This window comes from Thamnophis sirtalis, unplaced genomic scaffold, assembly GCF_051295495.1.
Source record: "Thamnophis sirtalis isolate CommonGarterSnake01/CBP01778 unplaced genomic scaffold, rThaSir2_p1.2 scaffold_4, whole genome shotgun sequence".
Lineage (NCBI taxonomy): Eukaryota > Metazoa > Chordata > Lepidosauria > Squamata > Natricidae > Thamnophis > Thamnophis sirtalis.
Window position 1 is genome coordinate 142,841,691 of NW_028261384.1, and position 27,665 is coordinate 142,869,355.

The 27,665-nt window shown below is 63.2% G+C and overlaps 2 protein-coding genes across 4 annotated transcripts; one reads left to right on the top strand and one right to left on the bottom strand.

Moving 5' to 3' along the window:
- Positions 1-899: 899 nt before the first annotated feature.
- Positions 900-6,298, bottom strand: FBXO24 (F-box protein 24). Of its 3 annotated transcripts, XM_087712136.1 has the most exons (10): positions 6,079-6,298; positions 5,078-5,176; positions 4,774-4,960; positions 4,354-4,592; positions 2,953-3,214; positions 2,507-2,665; positions 2,242-2,363; positions 1,800-1,931; positions 1,320-1,490; positions 900-1,230 (listed from the first exon to the last, which is right to left on the bottom strand). In XM_087712136.1, the coding sequence occupies exons 1-10, from the start codon at positions 6,163-6,165 to the stop codon at positions 901-903; spliced, it is 1,788 nt and encodes a 595-aa protein (XP_087568262.1). In that variant the 5' UTR covers positions 6,166-6,298; the 3' UTR covers position 900. The 3 variants fall into 3 exon arrangements, with proteins under 3 accessions (XP_087568262.1, XP_087568260.1, XP_087568261.1); XM_087712134.1 differs by lacking the exon at positions 6,079-6,298 and having other exon boundaries at positions 5,078-5,722; XM_087712135.1 differs by lacking the exons at positions 5,078-5,176; positions 6,079-6,298 and having other exon boundaries at positions 4,354-4,569; positions 4,774-4,884.
- A 3,495-nt stretch (positions 6,299-9,793) lies between these two features.
- Positions 9,794-26,442, top strand: LRCH4 (leucine rich repeats and calponin homology domain containing 4; the record flags this gene model as incomplete). Its single annotated transcript, XM_087714332.1, is given in 14 exon segments — positions 9,794-10,190; positions 22,158-22,250; positions 22,253-22,301; positions 22,416-22,542; positions 22,817-22,922; positions 23,046-23,182; positions 24,039-24,154; positions 24,268-24,364; positions 24,517-24,604; positions 24,759-24,925; positions 25,118-25,188; positions 25,367-25,498; positions 26,034-26,091; positions 26,394-26,442. Coding segments are annotated over 14 exon segments (1,483 nt in total), but the record flags the coding sequence as incomplete, so codon positions are not given.
- Between the last annotated feature and the right edge of the window lie 1,223 nt (positions 26,443-27,665).

A 27,665-nucleotide genomic window follows, 5' to 3' on the forward strand; every position in this document is an offset into this window, starting at 1 on the left:
AATCGGCTCCCTCTGCAAGTGCTGCTCCTGGCTGCCCCCTGCCTGGGTGTGTGTGTGTGTGGGGGGGGTGTTAGGAGACTTTTTATGCACGGTGGGGGGGGGGAGAACCAGTTGTCCGCAGCTGGCCTGCTGCCTGTGGGGCTGGGCCCACTCCCAGGGCAAGAGCTCCACCCTGCAAGGGGGCCTGGGAGGACTCCCCCCTCCCCACAGAGGGTCAAGAGCTACAATGGGGCATCTCCAGCTGAATCCGGGTCCCATCCCACACCTGCTGCCTCCTCCCGGGTGGGCTGCTCCTCAGGGGACGCTGCCCCTCCATGGGTCCTGAGGGCATCACCCACCCAGTCGCCATCCTGTGCTGGGGAGGCCTGGGAAATCGCCACCCTGGGGCCTCTGCCTGGCTCTGCAGCCCCCAGAGAAACATTGCCCAAAGACCCCCGGGGGCCCTTCAGAGGAGGGGGCCTATTGCCTCACCCCAGGCACTGCCTGCCACAGACCGGCCCCAGGGACCGTGGGGGGGGGTTGCGCATGCGCTCGGAGCTGCCCAACTGGCCCCAAGGAGGCTGGCGTGAGGTTGTGCCCTCATGGTGAAGCCGCTTCCTCCAGCTCTTTTGAAAGGGGGCAGCCTTCCTCCTTCCACCGGTTTCTTCCTTTGTCTTTGGCCCCCAAAGACCTTCAGCCAACCCCCCCTCAGCCCCCCCCCTCGAAGCCCCTGTCCAGCCGCTGCCCCCCACCCACCCCTCCTGCCGGGCCGAGCGGAGGCCGCCTCCTTTGTGCTTGTGCTTTATTTATTCCCAATTGTCCAGTGTGAAGAAGTCTTCTCTATCTGTCAATCATGATCCATGATGCGTATAAGGGGGGGAGGGTATCGGGGGGGGAAGGGGGGCCAGAGGGGGTCCGGAGCTAGCTGGACGGGGGGGCTTCCCGCAGTTCGGCCGCCCTCTGGATCATGTCCAGAGCCTCCCAGAAGAAGTCCTTCTGGAAGGTCAGGAGGGGCATGCTGCCCACCGCCTCCTTCATCTTGGCCATGCGCCCCTCCAGCGTGGGGCACTTGTGCAGCTGGCTCAGGTACTCCTCGCAGGTCCGGGCGGCCAGAGCCTCCGAGTCGCCCGGGGCCACCGCGGCCTTGCTGGCCGGCAGCTCCCGGTAGGCGGGCGCCTCCTCGATGTCGTGGCTGGAGAGCATGTAGAGGCACTCCCGGGTGGAGCAGATGTGGCGGGCACAGGGCGGCACCTGCGGGGGCACCAGAGGGTGGTGGTTAGGGAGGGAGGTGCAGGCGGGGGCAAAGAGGGGGGAGGGGTGGTGGTGGGCCCCCCTCTCACCTTGATCTGCAGCCGGACAAAGGAGGCGCTGCCCTTTGGCCAGCCTGGCAGGCGGCCCCCTGCCCCGCAGCCGCAGCCCATCAGGTCCTTGCTGAAGTCCCCGCTCTGGCTCAGCACCAGCGTGTGGTTCAACCCGCACCACAGGTCCAGGGGCCACTTCAGGTAGTGCACCTGCGCGGGGGCGGCAGGGACAGGCCCTCTGAGCAGGGCTGGGGGCTCTGCTGCCCCCCCTCCCTCCCTCCCCTAAGGTCCCTCCTTCCCCCTGCAGAGGCAGAGAGCCGGCCCAAGAGGAAGGGGCCCCCCTCCAGCCGTCCCCCCGGAAAGCCTCTTCCGGCCTGCTGCAGGGGAGGGGGGGGGCTGTGGGCCAGACAAACGGAGGGGGACCCCAGACACCCCCCCCCAGGAGCCACTGTGGGCTGGCAGGCCGAAAGCGGAGAGACCCCTGGGGAAATGGGGAGGGGGTGGGGAGAGGGGCTGTACCTGGGCAGGCTCCCCGCGGTCTATCTTGTCCCCCGTGCCCAGCTGCCCATAGCGGTTGTTTCCCTGCATGAAGATCCGTCCAAATTCATCCACCAGGCCCAGGTGGTTGTAACCCAGGGCGCAGCTGAGCACCTGTGGAGAGGAGGGGGGGGGAGGACGGAGAGGTCTTTGGAGACATGGAAGGGTGTCTGGGCATGTGCAGAGTGCCCTCCCAGGAGCCGCACGCAGGGATGGTGGGGAGCAGAGTGGAAGCCGCAACTGGGGACTGCTGGGAACCCGGGTGAAAGGGGCCAGAAAGGAGGGGGCAGAGGGGGTGGGGGGGTTGGGGAGGAGAAAGCCTTTGCCCACCCTCTCCCCCACCCAGCGTCTGCCCACCGAGCCCTTTTGCAGGGCAGCCAAAGCCCCCCCAGGGCCCCAGGTAAGAGTGGGGGGGGGCTCCTACCTTAGCAGGCAGAGAAAGGGCCAGGGGCATCTGCTGATCCAGGGGGTCGAAGGCATGCAGGGTGCCAAAGAGGTCGCGGTAAACGCCAGGGGAGTGGACCTCGAAGTAGACGGTGCCCTCGCCTGGCATGGGAGACCACGGTTGGCTTCAGGCCAGCTCCACACCCGGCTCCTTCCCCTCCCTCTGGCCCTGGTTCCCTCATCTCCCCCTCGGATGCCAGCCCTCCAGTGGGACCCCTCCCGGGGCTGCCCTTTCTTCCTGTCACCTGTCAGGTAGACGGCGCTGCTCTGGTTGGAGCGCATGTGCCGGACGGAGATGTGCGGGAGGCACTTGGAGACCTTGCGGAGGGCCAGCTGCACCGTGTAGGAGCGGGGCTGGTCCAGCTGCGTCTCGTTGACCACCAGGCTGTAGATCTTCCCTTCCTCTGTGGAGAGAAGAAGGATCCCACCCTGGCAGGTGATGGGGGCAGGGAAGGAGGGTTTCTTGCATCCAGGCGAGCCGGGGGGGTGGGGTGGGGGGGGCTGCCTCGGGCACGAAGGCCGGCCGGCCGGGGCACAAGCCGCTCGCTCGATTCCTTCCAGGGCCAGACGGGCCGATGCCGGAGGGGAAACCCACAGGGGGCCCTGCGAAAGCAGCAGGCACTCCCCCCCTCCTCCCCCCGGCTGAAGGCTGGGAAGGACCCCCGGGAGGGAGGGAGGGCCCCCTCCTCACCTGTCAGGAGCAGGAGGGACCTCTCGGTCTCCTGCCCCACCAGCACAATCTGCCTGAACTTCATGGAGAAATGGAAGGTCATCTTGAAGACCCGCTGCCCGCTGGATTGCAGGTAGACCTCCACGCAGTCACAGAGGCGGCTGCTGGGGGCCGGGCCGGAGCCCTCGCTGCGCCCCAAGGCCTGGCTGGGCAGCTGCTCCCGGGTGGCCAGCACGTACAGGTACTTGCGGTAGACGGTGTCGTTCCGGGGATCTGTGGCAAACTGCAAGGAAGGCGGCCGGCATCAGGAGGCGGCAGCGGCAAATCCTCCGGGGCGGAAATGGCAAAGCGGCTCCCACCCCTCCCCCAGGGCCGCTGGCTCCTCTTGGCACAGGCATTCCGGGGGGGGGGACCAAGGAGTCTGCAGTGAACGGCTGGAGGGAAGGGCCCCCAGAGCCCCTCGGGGGCCCCCACTCTTTGCCACTCCTCAGAGGGAGGGGCTCCTCTGGCCTCACTTCCACTGGGCCCCCTCCCCCTCTCCAGGGAACCTGGCCAAGAAGCAGCGGAGTTCCCAAAGAGCCAGCGGAGGGGAAGGGCCGGGGGGCACCAGCTTCCCTCTCCCATCCCAGCCAGAAACCACCTGGGCCCTTTCGGAAAAGCTGCCACCCTCAGTCACCCCTCGGGTGGCATGGACCGTGGCTGGAAGAGGACCGGGGGGGGGGGCAGAGGGGCGACAGCTGCCACCATTCCCGCATCGTTATTCCGAACACATCCTGGAGTCTGGTCTCCAGGGGAGCCTGGCAAGGCCCGCGTGGGTGATCTTCTGAGGGGGCAGGCGGGAAATCCGTGGCTGAGCTTCTCAGAAAAGGGAAGCTCTTCTCCTGTTTTAAGGGCACCAGACGCCGAGGGGAGCCTGGCCCGGTTCAGGAACCCTGGCGGGAGAGGCGGAGGCTTTACGGGGAGGGTTCCACCACAAAACCGCGGTCGACTAAAGCGCGCTCGACGAAACCGCGTACCTGACGTCATCACAGCGCGACGAAACCGTAGGTGGGGAAAAAGGCCCGAGGGGAAGTGATACTGGAAGCCCCCTTGGCAAGAGGACGGGGGTCCCTGGCCTGTCTGCATCAGCCGCCAGCAGAACGAGCCTCCCCTCGCCTGCTGGAGGGCAGAAAGGAGGGGGCTGGCGTGCAGGGGGCCGACGGAAAGGGGGCAGCTCTCTCTTTTCTGCCCACGATTTCGTGGCTCTCGGTTCAGGGAGGCAGGAGGGGCTGGGCACAAACAGGGGAAGGGGATGCCGCCGGTTTCCAAAGGGCAGCTTGGTTCCCCTCCCACTGGCGCTGCGTTTCCCCTGCACCCGGTGTGCCAAGACACCCGCCCGGAGGACTCGGCTCCCCTCTCCTCTCCCGCCGCAGAGGCACGTACGTCCTTAGCGCTGCGGCACAGCACCATGTAGCGGCAGGCCCGGCGCCACTGGATGTGGCCCATGGTGGAGGAGACCAGGGCGTTCTTGAGGAAGAAGAGCGTGCCGTTGTAGTCCAAGATGAAGACGTGGTCCTTGGTGGGCAAGAACTTCCGGTAGCCGTGCGAGAGAAGGGGGGCCACGGTCTTGCTGACAAAGTGCCGCCGGCCGCTGAACATCTGGAAGTACAAGCCCTTGGTGTCTGTGGGACAGAGAGGCCCGAGGGCGGGGAAATTGGGTCTGTCCAGAGGAGCCGACTGGCAAGAGCTTCCGGGTGGGGCCTGGGGGGTGAGGCAGCTCCGCTTCGGAGGACACCGGCTCTTCCTCCTCCTCCCCCCCCCTTCCCCTCCCCTCCCCTCCACTTCACACCAGGCTATACTGACAGTTGAGGATGGCCGATCTCTTCCACGGCCGGCTGCCACCCGAATTCTCATCCCGCAGCCGAGGGGAAAGACGGCGGCAGATGCGCTGCCAGACCCCCTCGCTGTCGCAAACTTCATAGAAATACCGGCAGGTCTGGCCGAGAGCCACCAGGTCCCTCACAGGCAGGAAGGAGATGATGTAGTACAGCTGCAAGAGGAGAGGGAGCCGGTCAGGAGGCCTCCCCCGCCCCCCCGGCCTTCCTCAGGCCCGGCCTACGGCCCCCTCCGTGCCCCCCCCTTCTCCTGCCCCCCGAGGCTCACCCACCAGTTCAGGAGGGAAGAGCTGGATGGAGGCGGATTCTCCCCTGGCCTTCTTGTCCTCGGTGGCCTCCGTGGATGAGCTGCGCCGCTTCTTCTTGGGCTGCTGTAGGCAGAAGAGAGGAGCCAAGAGCCCCCTTATCCTGGATCTCCCCGGGCTTCTTCCTCCTCTCCGGAGGGCCCTTAGCTGCAGCTGCTGGGGAGCCAGCTCAGTACTGGGGCAAAGGCCTTCCCTGCAGGGCTGTGCACTACCTGGTGGACTGATGCCTGACGTACCATCGAAGAAGAAACAAGGAGCATCTGCCTGCCTGACTCCTCCTAAAAACCCCAAGACTTTCACCTCGCAGAAACCCCAGGTCCCTCCCCAGGGTCTCTTTATGGAGTGGAGGGGACCCTGGCTCCTGGGCCGGAGGAAGGGGGGGGAGGAGGAGGAGGAGGGGATCTCCTCCTGGGGGCGCTCCCTAAAATGGGCGCCAGGGGGCAGGATTGGCCAGGTGAAGAGGGAGCTGCTGATTTCGGAGGAAACCGGCATGTCTGAAAAGTGACTCAACTTCCTTACAGCTGATTCACACTGACTTTCTTTGCAGGCTGAGGACAAGTTTACCTTCCTTTTTATTTATTTATTTATTTATTTTTGCAGTTGCTCTGTTGTTACTTGGATCTAAAAACATTTTGGAATAAGGTCAGTCGAATTTGCCCCACAGGAGTCTGTGTTTCAAGGGTTTTTCTTTTGCAAAAGATTGTGAGTCACAGCTGTGACTAAAGCTAAGAGCCGTTTTGCATTCATGGCTGTGGAATCCTCCGGCTTTAAAAGGAGGTGCGTAAGGCTTGTGTTCATTTGCATATGCAAACGAGGAAGGGCAGAAGTGGAAATTTTGCAGGCCAACCTCTCGGAAAAAAGCCCCTCCCCTTCATCCAGCACCTTCCTGCCACCCCCCCCCCCGGCTTCCCCCCAGCACTTCCTCGTGGTTTTCCTGGTCCTCCGCGCCCTGCGGTCCAAATGCTCACTCCAAGCGGCTCTTCGGTGCTAGAGATGAGGGAGAAGCGCTGGGGCTTTCTCCTCCTGAATTTTCGGGCGATGCGCCTGTCGCTCATGTCTGCCCACCCAGCCGTAGACTCCGCGGTGGGTGTGAGCTCTCAGACCCACCCTTGCTGCTGAGCCCAGCATGGCCAAGGCTTTTGAAGGCCTCTGCCCACCAAGCCTATCACCCTGGGGGACATAGCCCTATGTGATAATGGCCGTCTTGATGGCTTCACAGAGACTGGGTTTCCCCTGGTAACTGGGGCACTGTGACATCAGCACCCATCTGGGGCATCCTCTGTGAGCTGGAGACAGGAGATCGGCCCATCCAGTCTTCGGGTCACAGATTAGCCCGAGGGGCGGCAGGGACCCCGCTTACGACGGTGGCTCTTCCTGTGCTGAGAGTCCCTTACAAACTGCTGCACGAGAGGCACACGAAGGGGCAGGAGCCAGGAGCCGCCAGCCTCCCTCTCCTCCGGGAAATCATCATCGTGAGTTTTCCCCTTAAGGACTCCTGCCCTTTCCAGCCTGCATTTGGGGCTGTTGCGGCTGATAAAAAGGGTTCCTTCCTTCACTGCAACCTCTGCTCCTTGCAGTCATTGGGGGGGCTTAAATCCCTGTGAATTCTTAGGAGGCCATTTTGGGAGGAGAGGGAGGGGGGGGGCTAGAGGGAATTAAAGGATTAGGAAGGTTGTTTTTTAAAGCTTCCCAAACGTATTGAAAGGACTGTGGAGATATTTGCATTTGCCAAAGCGACACTGAAAAGGTGATCAGAAAGAACCTTTGGCTCTCCCCAAACCCCTCGCTGAGTTCAGATGAAAAGCTCCGTCCACCCACTGGATTCCCTGCCTTGGCAGATAGCTCAGGCGTTCTAGAGCCTGCTGGGGTTCCAGTCGGAATCTTGTTCCTGAGAACACGAAGTGCCCGGGCTCTGAGCCAGTTGGGTTCTTTCTACCTTCTTGCCTGATTCCCCTCACCACCACCACCAGCTGGCACTCAGCGACAAACGTCCTCCTCCTTCGTTGGCACTCCCCTGGGCTTCCTTATCCAGGGCCTGTCTTGCAAAGGCTCTGATGCCATCCCCTGGGTCCGGCGTGGGCTGGAGCTTTCCCTCCTCCTCCGGTGGGCAGGGGGAAACCTGAGAATCAGAACATGAGGAAACAGAGTGGAAAAAAAAGACAAAAGCACAAGAACTTTAAGTGCAGCTCTCGGATTAAAAACCAAGTTAGCCGACCGAAGCCAGCCGCAATCCGGTGCAGCCACTTTCCAGGCTGACAAAATCCATGGGAAGCCCTGAGCGTTCGTGATCTGTGGCTCACTTCATCGGATGTGTCATCCCGTGGGTACAAGTCTCAGCAGCAGCAGCAGTTGTGAGCAATTCAATTAGCAATCACACTGCAGTTTGAACTCTATAGCGCAGTCATTTCCCTATCCCCAAACCTGGCAACTTTTAAGACTTGTGGACTTCAACGGCCTGAATTCTCCAGCCACCCATTAACCCCACCACCACTCCCCTCCCAGCCACCATGAACTCCTCTATTCTCAATTTACATGGCCGTAACAGACGCGAGAGCCTGGCTGTGTGGGTGGCACAGCAGAAGGCATTCTCCTCTGAGCCAGCAAGCTGGCATGGGCTGAACCTCCAAAGACCTGGGCCTTTTGTTGGCTGCACAAGGAGGAACGGCGCATTGAACGCCCAGATACTTGTTGATCAAGGGTTACCCTGTGGCCCACACCGCCACACCACTTAGCTTCTCCCAAAAGAGGTTTCTCCTACTACTTAACTACTTAACAACCATTCCTTTCGTCACCACTGAAAGCTACGGTGCGATTGCACTAAAGAAAGGGATTTACGGCCGTTGCAGCAGCCTCCCTGTGGTCATCAGGTCAAAATCTGGACGGCGGGCAACTGTCGCCATGTCCCGCGGTCACCTTTTGTGATATCTTCTGCCGCAAACCTAGTCAATGTGGAAGTCAGTTCACTAGACCAATGTTTCTCAACCTTAGCGACTTTAAGTCCCGCGGACTTCAACTCCCAGAATCCCCCAGCCAGCGAGAGCTGGCTGGGGGAATTCTGGGAGTTGGAGTCCGGACATCTTCAAGTTGCCAAGGTTGAGAAACACTGCCCTAAACAACCGTGCGAGACTAAGGGAACAACTGTGGCGATTCACTTAAGGAAGTCGTAAAAAAATGGGGCGAAGCTCGCTTAACCACTGTCTTGCTTAGCAATGGAAACGTCGGCTTCTACTGCAGTCGTAAGTCGAGGACTCCCTGTGTTAGGTGTTACAGCCAGCATTCCCAGCTCTTGTTCAGAGGAAATTATAGCCTAAAGCGCTGGGTTTAGGAGGGGGAGCCCAGAGCCCCCCACCCCCTCTGGGCTAAGCAGCCTGGCCCAAGGCGAGAATAAAGGCAAGCCCCCCCCCCACATGGACAGGGGTGTCTGGGGGGGGTCTCCTCCTCCTCCTCAGGGCATCCTTGTGGAGGTGCAGGAAGGGCAGAGCCCCTCTGCAGGTCTGGGGAGGCTGCTGGCCACCCCCTATGGGGGCAGAGGGGGGACCTGGGAGAGACCCTTCTGGCAGAGCAACAGCTGTGCCCCCCCCTGGGCCTTTTAAGGGGGGGGCTCCCAGACACCCCCCCCCCCAGGCAGCAAAAGCAAAGCTTTGGAGTCTCTCCAAAGGCCCAGGATAATTGACACTGGGAAGGGGGCCTTGGAGGCCATCTAGTCCAGCCCCCCCGTGACGTTTCAGGCCAAGCGGTGGAGCCAAAGGGAGGGAAACCTTCACCATCCCTTGGGCTCATCTGGAGAGGCTGCCCCGGGGCAGAGCTTGGCCCGGGGGCCTCCTCTCCACTCCTAGGGAGCCCAGGGGGACCGAGTTCTAATCCTGACTGGGTTGACTGGCTGGGCCTCTCTTCGTTCCAGGGCTGGTCGTGGTGCGGGGAGGGGTGTAGAGGAGGGGGGACTGTTAGGTTTGTTCTGGGTTATTTATAGGTGGGATTGAGGGGGAAAAAAACTCTAAAAATAATTTTGAAAAAGTAGAGAGCCGTTAAAAGTTTCCTCTGAGGCTGCAGCCCCCACAGGACAAGCCACTGGCGAACCTGCGGGGGCTTTTCAGCAGTTTTGGCCGCAGCCGCGGTGCCTCTAAGGGCTATTCCGGCAGCATCCGGCCGAGGCACTCTGCCTATGCTCAGAGGAGCCCGCGCCAGTTTCCCTCAGTTTTCCCGAGGCCTTTCCACAGGTTTGGGCCCGCCTCCCCCTGAGGCGCCTTTTGTCCCGATTGGTCGATAAGCTCCCCAGAACGGGCACTGAAAGGCCGTGCGACCGACGATTGGCTGCCGTGGCTGCCATTCTCCCCTATGGTGGCTGAAAGCGCCTCCTCGGCTTTCAACCGCTTGCCGCCGGGACGGTTGATTGGCAGCTCAGCCATCCGTCAGAGGGAGGCCCGCCCTTCGCTCGATTCTACGCGCCGTGATACGCCCGTTGTCGACTCGCCCGCTGAGCCAATCGTTTCCCCTACCTGCCTCCTTGAATGTGATAGGGCGACAGAGTCACGTGCGCAGCATTTTCACGTGTCGGCCAGGAAAGTTGGATCCGGAGGAATCTGCCTCCCTCGTAAGCGATTGGCTGGACCGAGACGCTTTCGCGCACGTCCCAGTTCCCTTCCATCCCGGGCATTCGATTGGACTAAAAGGAGGAAGAGTCAGGGAAGATTTTAAACGGGATTGGCTGTCGGGCATGGAACGCCTCGGCCAGGGCACTTCTAATTGGCCGCTTTCCGCATGTCCGGCCTCTCATAGGCGAACACTATCCTTCTTGCACCGCCCCCTTTGGCTGGGGTCTCGCCGTCTCTGCTTCCCTGTGCTCATTCGGCTCCCGACGGCCGCAGCGGAGACAGCAGGGCCTGCGGGATGGCGGCGGGCGAGGGCGGGGCCGACTCGCTGCCCCCGCCCTCTTACTCCTTGCCAGGGCCCCATCCGGGCCCCGAGCGCGCCCTGGAAGAAGCGGTGGCCTCGGGCAGCCTGAGCTTGGCGGGACGGCGCCTGAGGCACTTCCCCGGAGGAGCCGCTCGGCGCTGGGACCTCAGCGACACCACGCAAGCGGGTGAGGTGCTCGGCCACGCCCCCTCCCGGCCACGCGCCGCCGCTCCGCCTCCTCCGAAGCCCCCCCATCCCTCCTCACTCCTCCGGCCACGCCCCCAGCGGATCTCCCACGCCCCGCCCCCTCCGTTATACTGTGTGTGTTTGGGACACGCCCCCTGCTGCGCCCCGCCCCTTCGAAGAAGCGGCTGCCGGCCGCTTCCCCGCCCCCTCTGGACTCCAGGGCCCATCACCCGCGCCGCCTGGGATGATGGGAGCTGGAGCTTAAGCACCGGGAGGAACGGGGGGCGCTCGGTTGGGCGTTCGTGGGCTACCTGGCCCGTATTAACGGGGAGCCCCAGCCTGGCTGCCCTTCTGTGCCAGGCGGGAGCTGGAGATGCCACGGCCTCCCCTGCCCGCTCCTGCGCCCCCTTCCCCTGGGGCAGGTTTTGTGCTTCTGTTGCGCTGGTGGCTGGCTCTCCTGGGCCTCCCTTCTCGGCTCCTCCTGCCAGTCTCTCCCGGGAGCTGGAAGGGAGGGCTGCGGGCAGGGGCTCCCCTGCCAGGTGTGCGGCAGCTGGGTTTGCACAGCTGTGGCTGAGGGATGTTGTGTGGCCTCACCCGCTGCTTTGCGCCTAGTGTTTGTCAACCTTGTCCACTTGAAGATGTCCGGACTTCAACTCCCAGCATTCCCCAGCCAGCAATTCTGAGAGTTGAAGTCCGGACATCTTCAAGTGGACAAGGTTGAGAAACACTGTCCTAACCACTGCTGGGGAATTCTGGGAGTTGAAGTCCGGACATCTTCAAGTTGCCAAGGTTGAGAAACCCTGAATTCTATTCCCTGCAGACTGGCAGAGCTCTGACAAGCGGGTGTGTGTGTGTGTCCCCCTGCGGCTGGCTAACTCCCCCCCCCAATGTCCCTGTGCAGGTTGCTTCCCTAGACAGGCTTGGATGGAGGGCATGGAGGAATGGCCACCTTACGGGGGGAAGTGACTCACCTGAGCTTCTTCCTGCAACCACTGGGCCTGCTGGCTCCTGGAATTTGTGCCCTGGGGGCTTGGCTGGGGGCCGTGGGGACCCCCGTCGCCTGAGCGGTCGGTGGGAGGCTCCTTGCGAGTCAGGAGCAACGATGCCCCCGTCCCCCATGTAGGGCCTGTTAGAGCAGCCCCGCCCAGGTGCCCAGTGGGTCCTTTTCATCCTGGATCCACGGCCGAGGGGGCATTGATTCCACTGCTTGATCTCTCGGGGGGGCCTTCCCTTCCGTTGTTCCTCCCACCAGGGCCACTGTTCTGCCTTCTTTTTCTGCAGCTGGTCTTCGGGGGGGTTGAGGCCGAAGCCCCTGATTTGTGGTGTCTGGCTGGCTTGAGGCTCTTGTCTGACAGGCACAGGGGGTTCGAGGGGAGGGGCGGGCGTCACTGATCAACCAGGGGTCTCCTCTGTGCAAGTAGCCGGATGGAGCCCCTCTGGCCAACCACGCAGGGGACCCCAGTTCTGCTCCGTCGGGGCCTGGAGGCTGCTGGCTCTGAATGACACCTGAGCAGGTTTGGGTGTGTTCCTGAGAGCCCACCCCGTGCCGTGGGAGGGATCCGGCTCCCTGTGGGTCGATGTCACCTGGGGCTGGGATGGGTGGGCTCCCTTCTGTCACATGGCCTGCTCTCTGGTAAAGCCTCCAGGCCCCCCTGCGAGCCCCCACCCTCGGGGCCTTGGTGGGTGGGGTGTGTGCCCGTGGGCCTTTGAATTGGGAGAGGCTCCCTGGGCATCATTGCTCTGCCCACCTCTGTTAAGGTGGCTTTTCTTCTTTCCCCACCTGGTCAAGCTGCTCAGAGCCGAATTGGATTGGAGCGGCCGAGGAGTTCGATCACCGGATGATAAGGATTGGGGCACTTCCTTGTTGGACTCGCGGGTGGCCGGGGAGAACCGCTGAGGGTCGGCTGGGGCTGCCGTCTTCAGCTCTTTACTCTGATGTCTGAATCGGGCGTTGTGTGAAGCCTGGGTCGGCTGAGATCACCCGAAACCCACCTTGTGATTTCTGAGTCCCGTTCGAGGGGCCGTTCCGTCGGTCCCGGCTCATTCTGGTTTCCCCTACAAGCCCTGAGTGGAGGCCAGGCTGAGGAATTCTGGGAGTTGAAGTCTCTGCACCTTTCAGAGTTGGCAAAGCCAAGGGTGGCATGGGTGGTGGACAGGGTCGGCCTTGGTGCTTCCCGTGCCACAGGACAGGAAATGCAGAAGAAGAAGGTGGGGGGTGGCAGAGAATTTACCTGCCAGGAAGGGCTAAAGCAGGCTGGGCTGCCAGGGGAAACGGGGCTCTTCCATTTTAGGTTGGGAGATGGGTTTTCCCAGCCGGCCACACAGAGATCTGGCTGGAGGCTGTGGAAAAACTGACCCAGGGGGTGGTGGTGGTGGGGGGGGAGATCTGCAGAGGGAGGGAGGGAGCCAGTCCTCCTTCGGGGCAGCCGGTTCAGCTGCACAGGGGCTCCCCGGGAGGCGTTTCCCCAGGCCGAGGCTGACCGCAGCTCTTTGGAAAGGACACCTGCTTGCGCATCTGAGGAGGGGGATGGCGAGGGGTGAGGGAGGGGGGGCAGAGCAAGCCATGGCTCAGCTGGGCAGAAGCGCTTCCACCCTTCTGCAGGCCTCGGCCTCCTCCTCCTCCTCCTCCTCAGCCGGAAGAGCCCAGGGGGATGCAGGCCGGGCTGGGCCCCTCCTTTGCCTTGGGTCTTCCCCTCCTCAGGGAAGCCCCCACCCCAGTGAGGGGGAGCAAAGGGCTGGTGCCTGTCCAGGAATCCTGCTCTCTGCAGGGACCCCTGGAGTGGCCTTTGCAGCCTCTTTTCCTTGAGAAAGGAATTGGGGGGGGGGGGGCGGTCTGGCCGTGTTCCTCAGGCCAAAGTTCAAGGCTGGGGGGAGGGGGGAATCCTGCTTCCCCTCTTTTCCTGGGGGGGGGGAGTCTTTGGAATTGGGGCCAGAGGGAGCCAAGCTGGGTGGATGAGGCGGAAACCCACCCCCAGGTTGTGACGTCACCTGGCAGCCTCCCCTCGACTTCTGGGCTTCTCTTCTGAGGGAGCCCCCCCAAAAGTCATTCGGAGAATGCTGGCTCTCCGTAGGTGGAAGAGTCCAGGTGGACCCCTGACCGCCTCCAGCCCAGGGGAGCCCCCCCCCGTCTCTTCAGCTGCTGAAGCCGGCCTCTCTGGGGCTGGGCAGTCCTTCTCCCCCCACCAAGCCCCCCAAGAGGTCCGTCCTGGCTCCTCCCTTGCTCCCTGTGCCCCCCCCCGGGCCTTCCTGTTCCTGGTGGGACCCAGGCCGCCAAGTGGGCCCTGGAGCCCTGCCAGAGGAGGGGGCTGCCATTCCCTGGAGAGCAGGGAGCACAAGCAGCAAGGACCCCCTGCCCCGTGTGTGAGCTTTGAACAGCTGTCCTTCTAAGAGCTAGTGGGGGATGGGAGCCCCCTCCTCAATATCACCCAGGAGCCAACGGGGGGGGGGGGGAATGCCTAGTCTCCACTTGAGCAAACGGTTGGGGAGAAGAGCTTCCGGTTGGGGAGGGCCATACAGCTCCCCATTTACTCATGGGAGGTCCTTGGCCCTGCCTTCCCTTTGAGTCCCTCCGTGGGGTGGAGGGCCCCGGCCGCACAGGGCGGGCAAGGGAGAGAAAATGGGCTGCAGCTGGGCAGCTGGCGTGAGGGGCAGCCTGGATCCAGGTCCTGGCTGAGACCGAAGGGGGGGCCTCTGCTCCCCTTGGAGTCCACCGAGCGAGGCTTCCCACTCCGAGCCCCTTGCCTCTCTGCCCCACGGGGGCCCGTCCAAGGAACGCTCGGCCCGGTCTCTCCAGGGGGCCGGCCAGGGTCGGGCCAGAGCCGCGCGCACAGCGTGACGGGAAGGAGACTTGCTTCTGCTTTGAGCGGATTGTGGGGCAACGTGAGGCTCCCACGGTGCCCCTCTCTTCCTGCCAGGATTTCAGGAGGGCCTTCTGGACGCTCATCTGTCTCCCCAGAGGCCGGGGAGGTCGCCCCCCCTCCCCAGGTGGGGCACAGGGACCTTCAGCCGAGACTCTGGCGGCTGGAACCGAGTCCCCAGCCCTTCTCATGCCCTCTCTGGACGCTGGAATGCCAGGGGCTCTGGGGGCACGATTGGAGGGCTTGGCTTCACCCAGCTGGTGGTGCCAGGGAGGCTCCCCTCTTGACGAGCAGCATAAGTCAAGGGGTGGAGGATATGGGCCTGTGTGTGTGTGAAAGTCGGGGGAGGGGTTCTATAGGGCCCCCATCAGAACAGGGGTGCTGGGAGTTGGGCAAGAGAGCCTCTTGTGCACCAGGAAGCTGCCTCTTCCTCTTGGCTGCCCCACGGGCGTGGCGGGGGGGGAGGGGGGAGGGAAGAATGAGGAAGCCTCTGCCTTGTGACACGGGGGGGGGGGGGGAGGGCAGGCGAGTGAGCCGAGAGACGGGGGGGGGATCGGTTTTCCTGCTGAGGAACCTACCCAAGGTCCCTGGGGGGGGGGAGGGAGGGTTCTCAGCCCTGCTGGCCCTTCCCTCGTCTCCCCTGGCAGCCCCGTAGTTGCCCAGGAGACCTCCCCTTGCCCCAAGGCAGGCACCGGGCGAGCTCAGCCCCCCCCCCCCCCCCCGGGGAACTACGCAGCTGCCGGGTTTACACAATTGGTTCCCGCTGGGGAGCCAGGTGGCCACGGGTGGGAAGCTGAGCTTGTGCCTTGCCCACTCGGAGGGCGAGGGGTCTCTTTGAACCCCCCCCCGGGGCTTCCTTAGGGGAGGCAGTGAGAAGGGTGCAGAGTCTCCCAGCAGCTCAGACCAATTTGCCCATCATCCCCTCCTGTCCCCTCTCCCCCTAGCCCCCCACCTCCCACTTGGTTCCCCTGTGATTGGCTGGGCGCTGCCCCCCCCCCCGACCTCCAACTTCCCTTTGACTGACTAGGAACTTGTTTCCCACGTGTGTTTCACTTCCTGCTGCCTCCAGTGCAGTTTTCCCCTCCCCCCCACCCGCCCTCGACGCCTTTTTTGCATCGGGAGGCTTCCAGTCCTGCCCAGGTGCCACCCAGAGTCACCTCGCGGGGGAAGATGGTAGCATAGAAATGCAGTAAGGATGATAAAACGTGGCAGTGTCTGGGGGCAGCAGAAGGGGGTGGGGAAACCGGAGCAGAGAGCAGAATGCGAAGACCTGCAAATAGAAATGGAATGACGGGGCGGAAGGAAGGAAAGGGGGCACCAAGGGCCACGGGCCCCTCGGGAGCAATCCCAGAACATCCACTCCGGACACATCGGCATTGACAAGCTCACCACCGGTCAATTGCAGGAGGCAGCTTTGCTCGGAACCGCCGAGGCCAAGAGCAGCCTGCACTTGTGGACTTCAGCTCCCAGAATCCCCAGCCAGCCACATTGGCTGGGGAATTCTGGGAGTTGAAGTCCACAAGTCTTATTCAAGTTCCCAAGTTGGAGACCCTACGCCCTCCATCTGCCTCTCCCCTTGGGAAGACCCAAATGCCCCGTGCAATCTGGACCCCTGGCTGGTTGTGCAGAGGAGAACCATCCCAAGAGGAAGGGTCTCTCTCTCTTGCTGTAAACTACCCAGGGGAGACCGAAGACCCCCTCCCCCCCACCCAGCATGCGTTCTGGCACCTCAGCATCCCCTTCAGGATATCAATGGGGCCTCTGGCTGTTTTAGTTGTCAAAGGACACACACAAGTGCCAGCCTCATTTTCTCGGGCACCGACCCAAACCGTGGAGCATTGTCCTGGCCCTGCAGGTGAAGTGGGGCCTTCTCCAGCCCCCACCCCACCCCCGGTCAGCCCACAGCCACAGTTGGAGATGGTGCAGCAAAGAAAAGGGAGGTGGGGTGCCCAGCCCCCCCACTTGTCCATCTCTGTGCCATGGACAGTTTGAGAGGTTTGGGGCAATGTGCCCATCGCACAAGCCCCACGGGTGGGATTCGCACTGATTGGACTTCTCGCCCTTTTCGGTTAGGACAGGCCCTCCCTCCCGGGGCCCCCTCCTCCGCAGAGGAAATGGCGGCAACTGGGGGGGCAGAGCTCTGCCCCAAAACCTGCCCCGCTCACCAGCTGCCAGAGCCACAAGCAGGGAACACCTGTCGGACGGGCAGAATCCCTCCGCAGCCCCCCAGGGCACCAGAGGAAGGAAGGAGGCTGCCTGCACGGCCCCTTCCCACAAAATGGACGCCCACGCGGCTGTACGCAGGCGGGCCCACTCATCCCAAGGACACCCCCCCCCAAGCACCACAGAGCACGGCGGCCGCAGGGAGGCCCACACGCCAACGGAAGCCCTCCAGGAGGGAGAAAGCAAAAGGGCCCCGTGGCCCCGACTTCAGGGGGAGGCCCCGAGGCTGCTGGGGGAGGCGGGGGGGCAAGGTTAGGGCTGCAGCAGCCGGACCAAACTCCTCCAGCCGAGGGGTTCTGGGGCTTCCAAAGCTGCCTTTCCAGAGTTTATTCCGGTTCCCTGGCCTCTCCTTGCCAAAAATGGAAAGGTGGCTGCTTGTGGTTTGAAGGAATGAGGAAGAGCGGAGGCCGATGACGGGGTGAAGGGGCCCAGCTGGGCCGGGAGGGGCTGTGCCCGTCGGCTGCCAGCCGGAGCGGAGAATCCGGATTCCACCAGTTCAGATCTGGACGTGGCGCTGATCAAAAGTCCCTCTGGGATGGTTTCCCTCCGGCGACCGTCCCTCTCTCTCGGGCGCTGGCAGGAATAGAAGCCTTTGGGGGCTCTCGGGGGGGGGGGGCAGCTCTTCCCACAGCTCAGCAGTTGGGCTGCTTCTCCCACCTCCAGCTGCCCTCCCTCCCACTGGCCCTGTGGGCAGCAGGGCAGGTGCCCAGCCAGGAGGAAGCAGCACCCCCAGGAAGCACCTGATGGCCGACTGCCCCAAGGAAGCCCCTCTCTCCCCTCCGCTGGGGGCCCCCGCAGGAGGCAGGTCAGCTGGGGGGGGGCACCTCCAGAAGGGGGACCCTGATGGAGCCCATCGCAGAAGGAAAGAAGGAAATCCTCCCCTCAGAGCGGAAGAAGCTTCTGGGATGAGAAGGGAAACGTCTTCGGAGAAAAGCCGGAACGTCCAGTGGCAGGAGGGGAAAAGGCCCTTTGGGACCACCGTGTGTGTGGGGGGCTGAGGGAGGGTCTCCAGAGGCATGCAGAAAGGAGGAGCACCCCTCTCCCTGGCAGCCAGAAGCCAGAAGCCCCCCTTCAGCCCCCCCCCCCCCGCCCTCAAGGGCCCACCCATGGGAAGAACCTCGTTTTCTTTGGAATTGGGCGTTTCGTGTCAAGAGGGCAGAGGAAGGAAGGGCCTTGAAGCAGAGCCCCCACCCAGCCCCCTCCCCCCTTTGCAGCAAGGAGGAGGGTCCCCCTCCCTCCGTCTCTTGGGGTGGCTGCCCAAGCCTCCCTGGCGAGAGGAAGTTGGGGGCAGGGGGTTGGCAGAAGCCGGACCCCTCCCGGGCACTCTGGGCTGAGTGGCAGCCCCACCGTGGCAGCCTTCAGGATGGGGGTGCCAGCTGGTTCTCATTGTGGGAGGAATTTCATGCCAGCCAATGGTAACCCAGGGCCCCACAGTTTGGGGGGAGGTGGGGAGCCCCTAACTAGGGTCCCACGTTCAGCAGGTTCCCCATCTCCACGTTAGATCTGGGCCTCCTGGGGGGTTCCTGTGGCAGGGAGGGGCTTTTGGTGGGCAGGGGATGCCCTTCGCCCTATTGGTACGGTGGGGGGGGGAGGGGTACTGTGCCAGCCAGGAGAGGAGCGATGGCCTCGGCCTTCTTGCCCGTCTGGTCCTGCCAGAGTGCCCATCTGCTCGGACAAGAGGGGCTCAGGCAAAGGGGGGTCCCTGGGGCCCTCCACCCACCACTGGCTCTCCCCAGGCTCTCTTTTGAGTCCCCCTCCCTCCCTCCCTCCCTCCCACAGCCTCAAAGCAACCACCCCACCTTCTCCTGCCCGGGGGTCCGGGGGGCTGTGGGAGTCAGGAGGGCTGGGGAGGGGTCTTCCTTCATCCCCATCACTCGGTCCACTTCCAGGATCTTTGGGCTGTTTTCACTAAGGCCTGGAAAGGGGCCTTTGGTGCCCTGCGGGGTGCGGGGGGTGGGTGGGTGGGTGGAGAGAGCTGGCAGGAGGGCTTGAGCCCCCTCAGGATGTGCCCCCAGATGAAGGAAGGGGGTCTTGCTTTCCAAGCCCCCGCCTGGCCCCTCCCCAGGGCTGCTCTCCTTTCATCCCAGAAGGAAGCCATCTGGCCGCTATTTTTAGGCGGGTCTGGAGTGCTCCCCCCCCCATATCACCTCCTGCCTGGGGGGGCAGGGCGGGGCTGAGGGGGGGCAGCAGAGGAGGGGCAGCTGCTTCTGCTTCTGATTTTGGACCCTGGTGGGCAGCTGTGAAATGCTCTGCGCGGCTGGGAAGGATCCGCTTGCAGCCGGCCCTTCTCTGCCCCCCCCCCAGTGGAAATGGGGAAATCAGCAGCTGCCCCACAGATTCCCTGCTCAGGAGCCGCCCTGAAGGGGCCATTTGGACCCCTGGGGCTGGAGGCCCCTGCGTGGGGCAGAGGTCAACATTGGAAAATCAGGTTTTCCAGTCCCTCATGGCTGCCCAGAGGGCCTCTGACCGGTTCTTCGGAGGTCCTGGAGCAGGGGGGGGGGCTTCTGGGGAACCCGGTGCCCAGTGGGTGGGCGCCTGGGGCCCTGAAGCACTCTGGGGCCTGGGCTGGGAGGGAGCGGGGAGGGGAAGGCAGGAGGATCCCCCCCCGGACCCTGTCTTGAAGTCGAGCTGAGGCTGCGCAATGGAGGGGTTGGGAGGAGAAAGTTGTCTTCCTCCCAGTGGCTATACCCCCCCATCTCCAGAGACCCCCCCCAGGACCCCTCCCTGCTCCCCTGGGGGGAGGGGGAGGCCCCCATTGTGCCGGCCCCTTGCTGCCGGTTGGGGGTCCCGTGGAGAGGCCCCGTCAGCTGGACCATGGAGGGAGGGGGCAAAGGCCTTTTGTGGGGGGAGCTGACCCATAGGCCCCAATCCCGCCCCTTGCCCCCCCGGGTGGGTGTTTCAGACACCCCACGGCCGCCCAGCAGGAGCCCTTAGCCCCCCCCCCCCGGACTCGACTCTTGATTGGACAAAGGTTTGTCTTCCTTTGGGGCTGCCGGGGGGGTGTCTCCGTGGCTGCACAGAGCCCGTGAAGGACGGTGGTCCCGAGTGCCTGGGGGCCTGGTGTGCAGGAGAGAGGGGGGGTATGCACCAGCACAACTGGAGGGCCCCTCTGGTCAGGGGTACCGTGATCCTGGCAGCTGTACCTCAGGACCCATCATCCCCAAACAGCCCATGCCGGTGGCCGAATTGCTTCCCCTCCGGTTCCAAGTCCTTCTGCGTGCCCAGGCTCCCCCCCCCCCGTGAAGGTGAGTCTTTTTGGGGAGCCCCCCCCTACCCTGGTCCTTCGCAGGCCCTCCCTGAGGGGTTCCTGCCTTCAGGGGGGGCCTAAAGACTTCAGCCCCTCTGGCCATTTGCAAGCAGGAGCCCCCCGGGGGTCTGACAGGGGCCTTTCGGAAGGGGGCTTCCTCGGAGAACTCGTAGCAGAGAAAGACGGGTGTCCCTCCCTCTTCTCCTGCACGAGGGAAAGTGGGGGGAGAATCCCCAAGGGGTTCGGGGGGCTCCATCCGCTTGGAGGCCGCAGGGTCCTGGGGACCCCGGAGGCCTCCTCCGTGGCCTTGCTGGGGGCCTCCCCACGCAGAGGGCCGCTCCAAGGCTGCCTGGCCTGAAGCCCTCTGCCTCCGTTAAAGGAAGCCGTAGGGAGAAGCTCAGTGGGGGGGAGGGGGGGCTCTCTGCACATGCTCCAGCAGGTCTGCTTGCCACGCTGAGGTGGGGCACGGGCTCCCAGGGGGGCTGGGGGAGCGCACAGCCGGGGCTGCTGAGTCCCCAGGGGCTGCTGGGGGAAGGATTGTCCGCAGGGGGAGGCTTGGGAAGGTTTCCTTGAAGATGCCTTGGCCCCCTCCCCTCCGGGCCATCTGTGCCCAGGGAAGGTCACGTGGGGGCAGCGGCCTGTCGCTATTGTTCAGGTTGGGATGGGAGGGGGGGGGTTGGCTCCGTGCTACCATCTACCAGCTGCCATCGCTCCTCCCCCCCCCCAAGAAAATCCGCATGCCTTGGGGTTGAAGATGCATCAGGGAGGGTTTGCAGTGAGATAACGGAGGGTTTGGGGGGGGCAGAACTATTTAAACATTAGATGGCTGAGTGGGGGACCTTGGAGGTCTTCTAGTCCAGCCCCCTGCCCCAGCAATTGCCTATCCAGCCTCTTGGGGAAAAAAATCAACCCCGTGTGAAAGGAATTAAGACAGGGGTCTCCAAATTTGGGAACTTTTTAAGACTTGCGGACTTCAACTCCCAGAATTCCCCAGCGGAATTCTGGGTTAAAAGGAGGGATTTTGGGGGTGAAGAGTTCCTGAGTCTGTGGCTCTCCTGTGCCTTTGGAACGTAGAATAAAAGTCGGAAGGGACCTGGAGGTCCCTCTAGTCCAGCCCCCTGCTTTCTTTGGACTTCAAAAGCCCTTGGGGCGTGCGGGGGGGGGGGGGAGAGACGGGGGATCCAGCCATCTCCCAAGGGAGGACTGGCCACACAGGTAGAGTTTACTGGCAGGGATGTTCCTTGTTGAAATGCTGCATTTTGGAACCCTCGACCTGTCAGGTGTGAAAGTGGCTTCTTTCATCACCAAAGATGGCCCCTGAGCTCACCTGGCCGAAGGGCCCCGGATAGGCAGTTCCGGCAGAGGAGCCCCCTGGTGCAGCTGCTTCCGGGCTCCCCGGATGGGCTGGAGCCGCTTCTAAATTTAACATCCCGGAGGTCAGGCCTTCCCTGCCCTCCCACGGCCACAAAGCCCTCTTCCGCCCCACCCACCCGGGGAGCTCCCCCAAAGGCTGGGGATCTGGCGGGTTTCCCGCGGGGGATCTGCTCTGAGGGAGAAGATTCCCTGCTTCTGGAACAAGGGAGGGGGTCTCTTGGGCATGGGGTTCCCTCCAGAGAGATCAGGATGCTAAGAGTATTTTCTTGTATGCCCCCCCCCCACATTTTCTCATCCACAGAGAAGTGTTAGTCTAACTTGGGGGGGGGGTGTCTTCCAAAGTCAGCCATTTTTAAGAAAGGTGGACCTCAACTCCCAGAATTCCCCAGCCACGTGTGGGGGTTGAAGTCCTAGAGCAGTGTTTCTCAACCTTGGCAACTTGAAGATGTCCAGACTTCCAACTCCCAGAATTCCCCAGCAGTGGTTAGGACAGTGTTTCTCAACCTTGTCAACTTGAAGATGTCCGGACTTCAACTCCCAGAATTCCCCAGCAGTGGTTAGGACAGTGTTTCTCAACCTTGTCAACTTGAAGATGTCCGGACTTCAACTCCCAGAATTCCCCAGCAATGGTTAGGACAGTGTTTCTCAACCTTGTCAACTTGAAGATGTCCGGACTTCAACTCCCAGAATTCCCCAGCCAGCGAATGCTGGCTGGGGAATTCTGGGGAGTGAAGTCCGGACATCTTCAAGTTGCCAAGGTTGAGAAACACTGGCCTTCAACTTCTTCCAAGGCCCTTCACCGAAAGATTAGAAAGCCCCGTTGGCCTCTCCCAGGCATGGCCAGACCCACTGGCCCCCAATCCCGACTCAGAGGAGGACTCGGCCCCGACCGGGACGGGGGCTGAGGGATTATCTCAGAAGCTGAGGGGGGGCTCCAAGTATTGCAAGGCTGGGCAGGGGCACCCTTGGAGGGGCTCCCACTCCCCTCGCAGGTGTCCAGCTGAGCTGGGAAGGGCAGGGGGGGAGTCAGTTCCCTTCCAAAGGGGAGCCGGTGAAGGATGCCAATCCAAGGCTGCCGAAGCAACCGAGATTCCTTGGCCCCTCGTTGCATGGCCTCCCCAGAGCTCCCCCCCTCCCGCCTTCCTTCCTTGGGGAGGGACCCAGGGGGGGCGTGGAATGAGGGGAGCCTTGTCACAATGGGGGGCGTCTTCAGCAGCTGCCCTTGGGGAGGATCCCGGGGTCTCACGGCTCTCCCTCCCCCGCACAGATCTCTCGCGGAACCGCTTTGCCGAAGTGCCGGAAGACGCCTGCCACCTGATGTCCCTGGAGGGGCTGAGCCTCTACCACAACTGCCTGCGTAGCCTCCTCCGGCCATGGCTAACCTCCAGGCCCTCACCCACCTCAACGTCAGGTACTCCGGGCAGGGAGGGAGGGAGGGAGGCGGGCGGAGCAAAGGGCCAGGCGGCTGGGCTCTCGGGCGCGGCGGGGGTCTCCCTTCTCAGCCCGCCTGCCTTCCTCCCCTCAGCCGGAACCAGATCTCCTCCCTGCCTGCCTGCCTTTGCCACCTGCCCCTCAAGGTCCTCATCGCCAGCAACAACAAGCTGGCTTCCCTCCCGGAGGACATCGGCTCCCTTGGCAGCCTTCGCCAGCTGGTGAGTCTGCCGGCTGCGGAGGGCGGGTGGGCGGAGAAGACCGAGGCCCAGCCAGGACGGGCTTCCGGGGTTCCGGGCTGCAGAGGTGGGGCAGCTGCCCGAATCCATGTGGCCGCAGCACCAGGCAGAACCCTCTGGTGGCTGGGCAGATGTGGCTGGGCAGGGGCTTGAGGGAGGGGGCTGCGGAGTGGCCTGGGGCCCTCCCTATGGGCAGCCTCTGTTGCGGAGGGAGGCAGGGGCTTCACCCGGCCCCCTTTTCTCCCTCCCCGAGCAGGATGTCAGCAGCAACGAACTGCGGTCGCTCCCGGGGAGCATGGGGGGCCTGGAGCGTCTTCGGGACCTCAACGTCCGCCGGAACCAGATCACGGTCCTCCCTGAAGGTCAGCAGCAGTTTGGCGTCTCCGGGTGGAGTCCCCTCCCTCCGCTGAGTGCCTGGGGCCTTTGGGGCTCTGCCTGCCCCGGAGCCTTTCCGACTGCCCCCACCCCCCTTTTTGCCTTGGCAGAGTTGGGGGAGCTCCCGCTGGTGCGGCTGGACTTCTCCTGCAACCTGGTCACTCGGCTCCCCGTCTGCTTCCGCCACTTGCGACACCTGCAGTGCCTCCTCCTGGAGAACAACCCCCTGCAGTCCCCACCTGCTCAGGTAGGCCTCCCCCCCCCGCCCCGTTTGGGCCCTCCCTCGCTGAGCCCCCTGGCCATGGCTGGCCCCGCCCACCCCCGGCTGACCCCGGGCTGCTTCGGGGACGGAGGCTGGGAGGACGGTGGCCCAGCAGAGGAGGAGGAGGAAAAAGAATTTCAGTGAGAAATTTTTCAATTTCCAATTTTAATAATTTTAATTTTAATCCCAAAGGACTCCGGGCGGGTTACATAAAAACAGTTTAAAAGCATTTAAAAAAAAGTTTAAAATACAGAAAAAATAGCGGCAATACGATGGGCTGAATGGAGACCCTAATCGCATGCGATAAAAGAATAAATTCTGATTAAATAAGAAATGGGGAAGGGCCAGGAAGAGGCTCCTGTGTTGGGCTCCAGCCCCCATTGGCTGCCCCGTTCCTCAAACCTCCAGCCTCCCATCGGCCCCTCCGGTTCTCAGGCTGCGGTGAACGGGTGGCAGTCGAAGGGGGCCCAGAATGAAAGAAATATAGTAAAACGATGCACAGCCTCAAAACAACCTTTAACCTCCTCAGAGTTACTGGAGAGGGCGAGGGGGAGCTTTGTGTTCTGCCCCTCCCTCACCCAAGGCCTTCCGTCCTGCAAGCCCCTCCCACCCCCCTGGGGAGGGGGGCAAAGGGGGCCCGGAGGCTCCTTGCCAGAAGCATCGGCCACAGCTGTCATGGGGGTGGGGGCCCTTCATCCCGCAGCCTGGAAAGGAGGACCCCCTGGGCTGCCCCTTGGCCGGAGGACTCGGCCCGGCCCTTGGAGAGAGGGGGGAGGGAGGCCTGGCTGGGAGGGCCATTCCGTGTCTGATGGGCCCCCCAACCCCCACCCCATTTCCACAGGTCTGCCTGAAGGGCAAAATCCACATCTTCAAATACCTCAACACGGAGGCCTGTGGCAAAGGCAGGCCGGGCTTGGCCGAGCTCGCCCAGGGACGCCCTGCCGCCTTTGGCACATGGTAAGAGGCGGAGGGAGGGCCCCGCAAGGAGCCGGTTGTGGCGTCCGGTCAGAAGGGGGGGGCTCGGTGGTTCCACCCTCGGGGGCCGCTTCAGCTTCCGTCCTGCCTTTCAGCCTCCCGGATGACTTCTATCCGGCCCGGCAACACGGCGGCCTCGACTCTGGCTTCCACAGCGTGGACAGCGGCAGCAAGCGGTGGTCGGGGAACGAGGTACGTGGTGCCCGGCAGGTGAAGCCCCTTCGCTTTTCCCCGTCCTGGAGGAGGGGGCCTGGGGGGGGGAGAACGGGAGAGCCCCCCCCCCCGCAGCCAGGGCTGAAAATGGGTTTGGCCCTGACTTGGGGGGCCCCCCCTCTCTTCCTCAGTCCACCGACGAATTCTCCGACCTCTCCTTCCGCATTGCCGAGTTGGCCCGCGACCCCAAGCAGCTGCGGGAGAAGCGCGGAGGGGCAGGTGAGCAATGGAGGGTGGTGGTCCATGGGGGGGGGTGTCTTATGTGTCCGCCAGCATTGCCGTAGCCAAGGAGGGCCGGAGAGTGGCGAGGCGGCTGGAGCCCAGCTCTTCCTCACAACTCTTCCCTATCCCCCCCCCCCTTGCTCCCCCCCAGGCGATGCCGGAGAAGTGGAGCAGATCGACTACATCGACAGCAGCGTGAACGGGGAGGAAGAGGAAGAGGAGGATTCGCTGGTGGAGGAAGAGGCGATGGGGGCCCCCCCTCCAGCTGGGAGGGCCGGCAAGGCATGGAGCGGCTTCCCAGGACTGGCGCCCCACGAGGTAAAGAGGGCTGCCTCCGGGCGGGGACCTCTCGCAAGATCAGCAGAGCGGCTGGGACTCCATTGCGGGAGGCCGGGGGGGGGGGAAATACTCTGCTTCCTGTGCAGAGCAAGATCGGTCCTGGCGGGGGGGGGATGGAATGGGGGCAGAGGGACACCCCAGCACTGATTCCCCTGTGCCCGTCTCCCATAGGAGCCCCAGAAACACACCAGGATCCCCTCCCAGAGAGTGGGCGCTGCAGAGCCAGGGCTGATGGCTGGCAGGTACGGGCACTCCCTGGAGGGGCCAGCAGGAAGTGGGGAGGGGGGCTGGGGGGGGTGGGGGGGCTGGTCCTCCTGCAGGAATCGTGGGGGGTGGGCAGGCCAGCTCTTCTGCCCCTCGGGGCCCAGCCGGAGAAGCTGCCCCCATGTGCATGTGGAGCCTTCCCCCCCCACTCTTTAGGGGCGGCAGTGGGGCCGGCTCCGCCAGGCCGGAGTTCTCAGCCGAGGAGCGCCGTCGCCCAGAACTCCTGCAGCTGTGGCAGGAAAGGGAGCGCCAGCAGCAGCCGCCGCCCTCCTCGCGGGGGACGGACAGGTGGGCGTCTGAGGCTCCCTGGCAGAGGCTTTGGAGCCCTCCGGCTGGCGGGAAGTCAGTCCTTCCACCCGCTGGCAGGGACCGTGTTGTCCGGCATCCCCTCCAGGGGCCTCTGGGGACATGGAGGGGCAGCTGAATCCTCTGGGCCAGAGAGATGCTCCTCCGGGAAGGAAGGAAGGAAGGAAGGAAGGAAGGAAGGAAGGAGGGAAGGAAGGAAGGAAGGAGGGAGGGAGGGAGGGAGGGAGGGAGGGAGGGAAGGAAGGAAGGAAGGAAGGAAGGAAGGAAGGAAGGAAGGAAGGAAGGAAGGAAGGAAGGAAGGAAGGAAGGTTAAATCAGAGGCCCCCAGGATTAGGGGGGGAGCAGGGGCCAGTCCCCTTCAGCCCACAGGGAGGCCCCCGGGGCCCCTCCTCTGCCTTGCAGCCCCCCCTCCTTCTCCCGGCTCCTTTGGAGGGCTCTGCCCCTTCCCAAAGGCCAGTGAAGGGGGGCTGGCCGAGGGTTTCCGTCCTGAAGGCGCCTCTTGCTTCCGCAGCGGCAGCAGCAGCCTGGCCGAGAAGGGCGGTGGCCTCCCTCCTCCGAAGCAGCCCTGCGGCCAGGTAGGAGCCCTGGGGCCGCCCTGGAGGGGACGGTGGGGCTGGGCGGGAGGCGGAGGGAGCCGGCCGCTGGCTGAGCCCCTTGTGGGGAGACGGAAGCGGTTTCCTTCGGCCGTCCTGCGTCTCTTAGGACCACCACCCCCCCCGCGAATGCAGCTGTTGGGGCCCTGGAGGGAGGGCAGGGCGGGCGCTGTGGATGCTGGGCCTTGCCTGGTGTGCCTGGTTCTCCAGTGGGCAGAGGCTGGGAGGGCCCCTCTGACTTCAGGCGCTGGCCCTGACCCCCTCCTCCCTCTCTGGCCTTGCAGGGAGCTGAACCGCCGGCTGGTTCCCCCAAGCACAGTCCCCGCTCTGCAGGTAGGTATTTTTAGGTATTTAGGTATTTTATTAAGATTTATAGGCCGCCCTTTTCCCTGAGGGGACTCAGGGCGGCTCACAATCATTAGGGAGGGGGTGCAACACAAAACAAACAATATGTAAACAAAATAAAGTAATAAAAACACAACTTGCATTCAACACTCGGGTGGGGCAAATTAAGGACTTATCCCCAGGCCTGTTGGGATAGCCAGGTCTTGAGGGCTGTGCGGAAGGCCTGGACGGTGGTGAGGGTGCGAATCTCGACGGGGAGCTCGTTCCACAGGGTTGGGGCTGCAACAGAAAAGGCTCTCCTCCGTGTAGTCGCCAGTCGACATTGACTGGCGGATGGGATTCGGAGGAGGCCCAGCCTGTGCGATCTAATCGGTCGGAGGGAGGTGATCAGCAGAAGGCGGTCCCCCCCCGTCCCCCCCCCCACACACAGAAGAGGAGCTGCAAGGCCTCCGGAGCCCTTCCTGGCTCTGCTGACAGCCAAGTGGGGAGGGGCAGGGAGAAACAGCTGGGTCTTTGGGTGGGGGTGGGGGGCTGTGTTTCTGGGGATGGCTCAGCCTGCCTCCCAGGCCCCCCCTCCACAGCCACACAGGGGGTGCTTCCCCTTTTGGGGTAGATGGCCTTAAGGGGGTGGGGGGAGGATGCAGCAAGGAGAGGCTGAGAGGAGGGAAGAGAGGCCTGATTTACCCCGTTTAGTGTGTGTCCCCCCATCTCTCTCACCCTTGGCAATCAAACCCCCCCCCCAGGCCCTCTGCCCCTCCAGACGCTGCTCCCCCTTCCCTCAAACTTCATTTGGCATCTTTGAGAATCTCAGCCAGTTCCATTCCGGCTTTTTCAGTGTTTCTCTTTCTCGCTCTTTCTTCTGTCTCTCTAGCAGTTCTTCCTCCCTCCTTCCTTCCTTCCTTTCCTTCCTTCCTTCCCTTCTTTCCTTCCTTCCTTCCTTCCTTCCTTTCCTCCCTCCCTCCCTCCCTCCCTCCCTCCCTCCCTCCCTTCCTTCCTTCCTTCCCTTCCTTCCTTCTCTTCTTTCCTTCCTTCTTTCCTTCCTTCTCTCTGTACGTGGCCTGGAGAGTCTTTTCCACACGGGCCACTCACTTCATTCGCTTCACAGCCATACACCCCCCTGCTCCCCTTCTCTCCCCACAGCTGCCTGTCCAGTGTCCCTGCCCCACTGAGTTCAGTTGGGGGGATTTCTGCCGAGACCCCCGGCCCTGCTT

What these genes read in the sequence shown, in the direction of transcription:
- FBXO24 (XM_087712134.1), bottom strand. Translation starts at nt 5,602, where the DNA reads ATGCCGGTTTCCTCCGAAATCAGCAGCTCCCTCTTCACCTGGCCAATC. An exon ending in TGTGCCGCAGCGCTAAGGAC is followed by an intron (nt 3,215 to 4,353) that starts GTACGTGCCTCT and finishes CCTTCCTTGCAG; the next exon opens with TTTGCCACAGATCCCCGGAA. An exon ending in CAGCGCCGTCTACCTGACAG is followed by an intron (nt 2,364 to 2,506) that starts GTGACAGGAAGA and finishes CTCCCATGCCAG; the next exon opens with GCGAGGGCACCGTCTACTTC.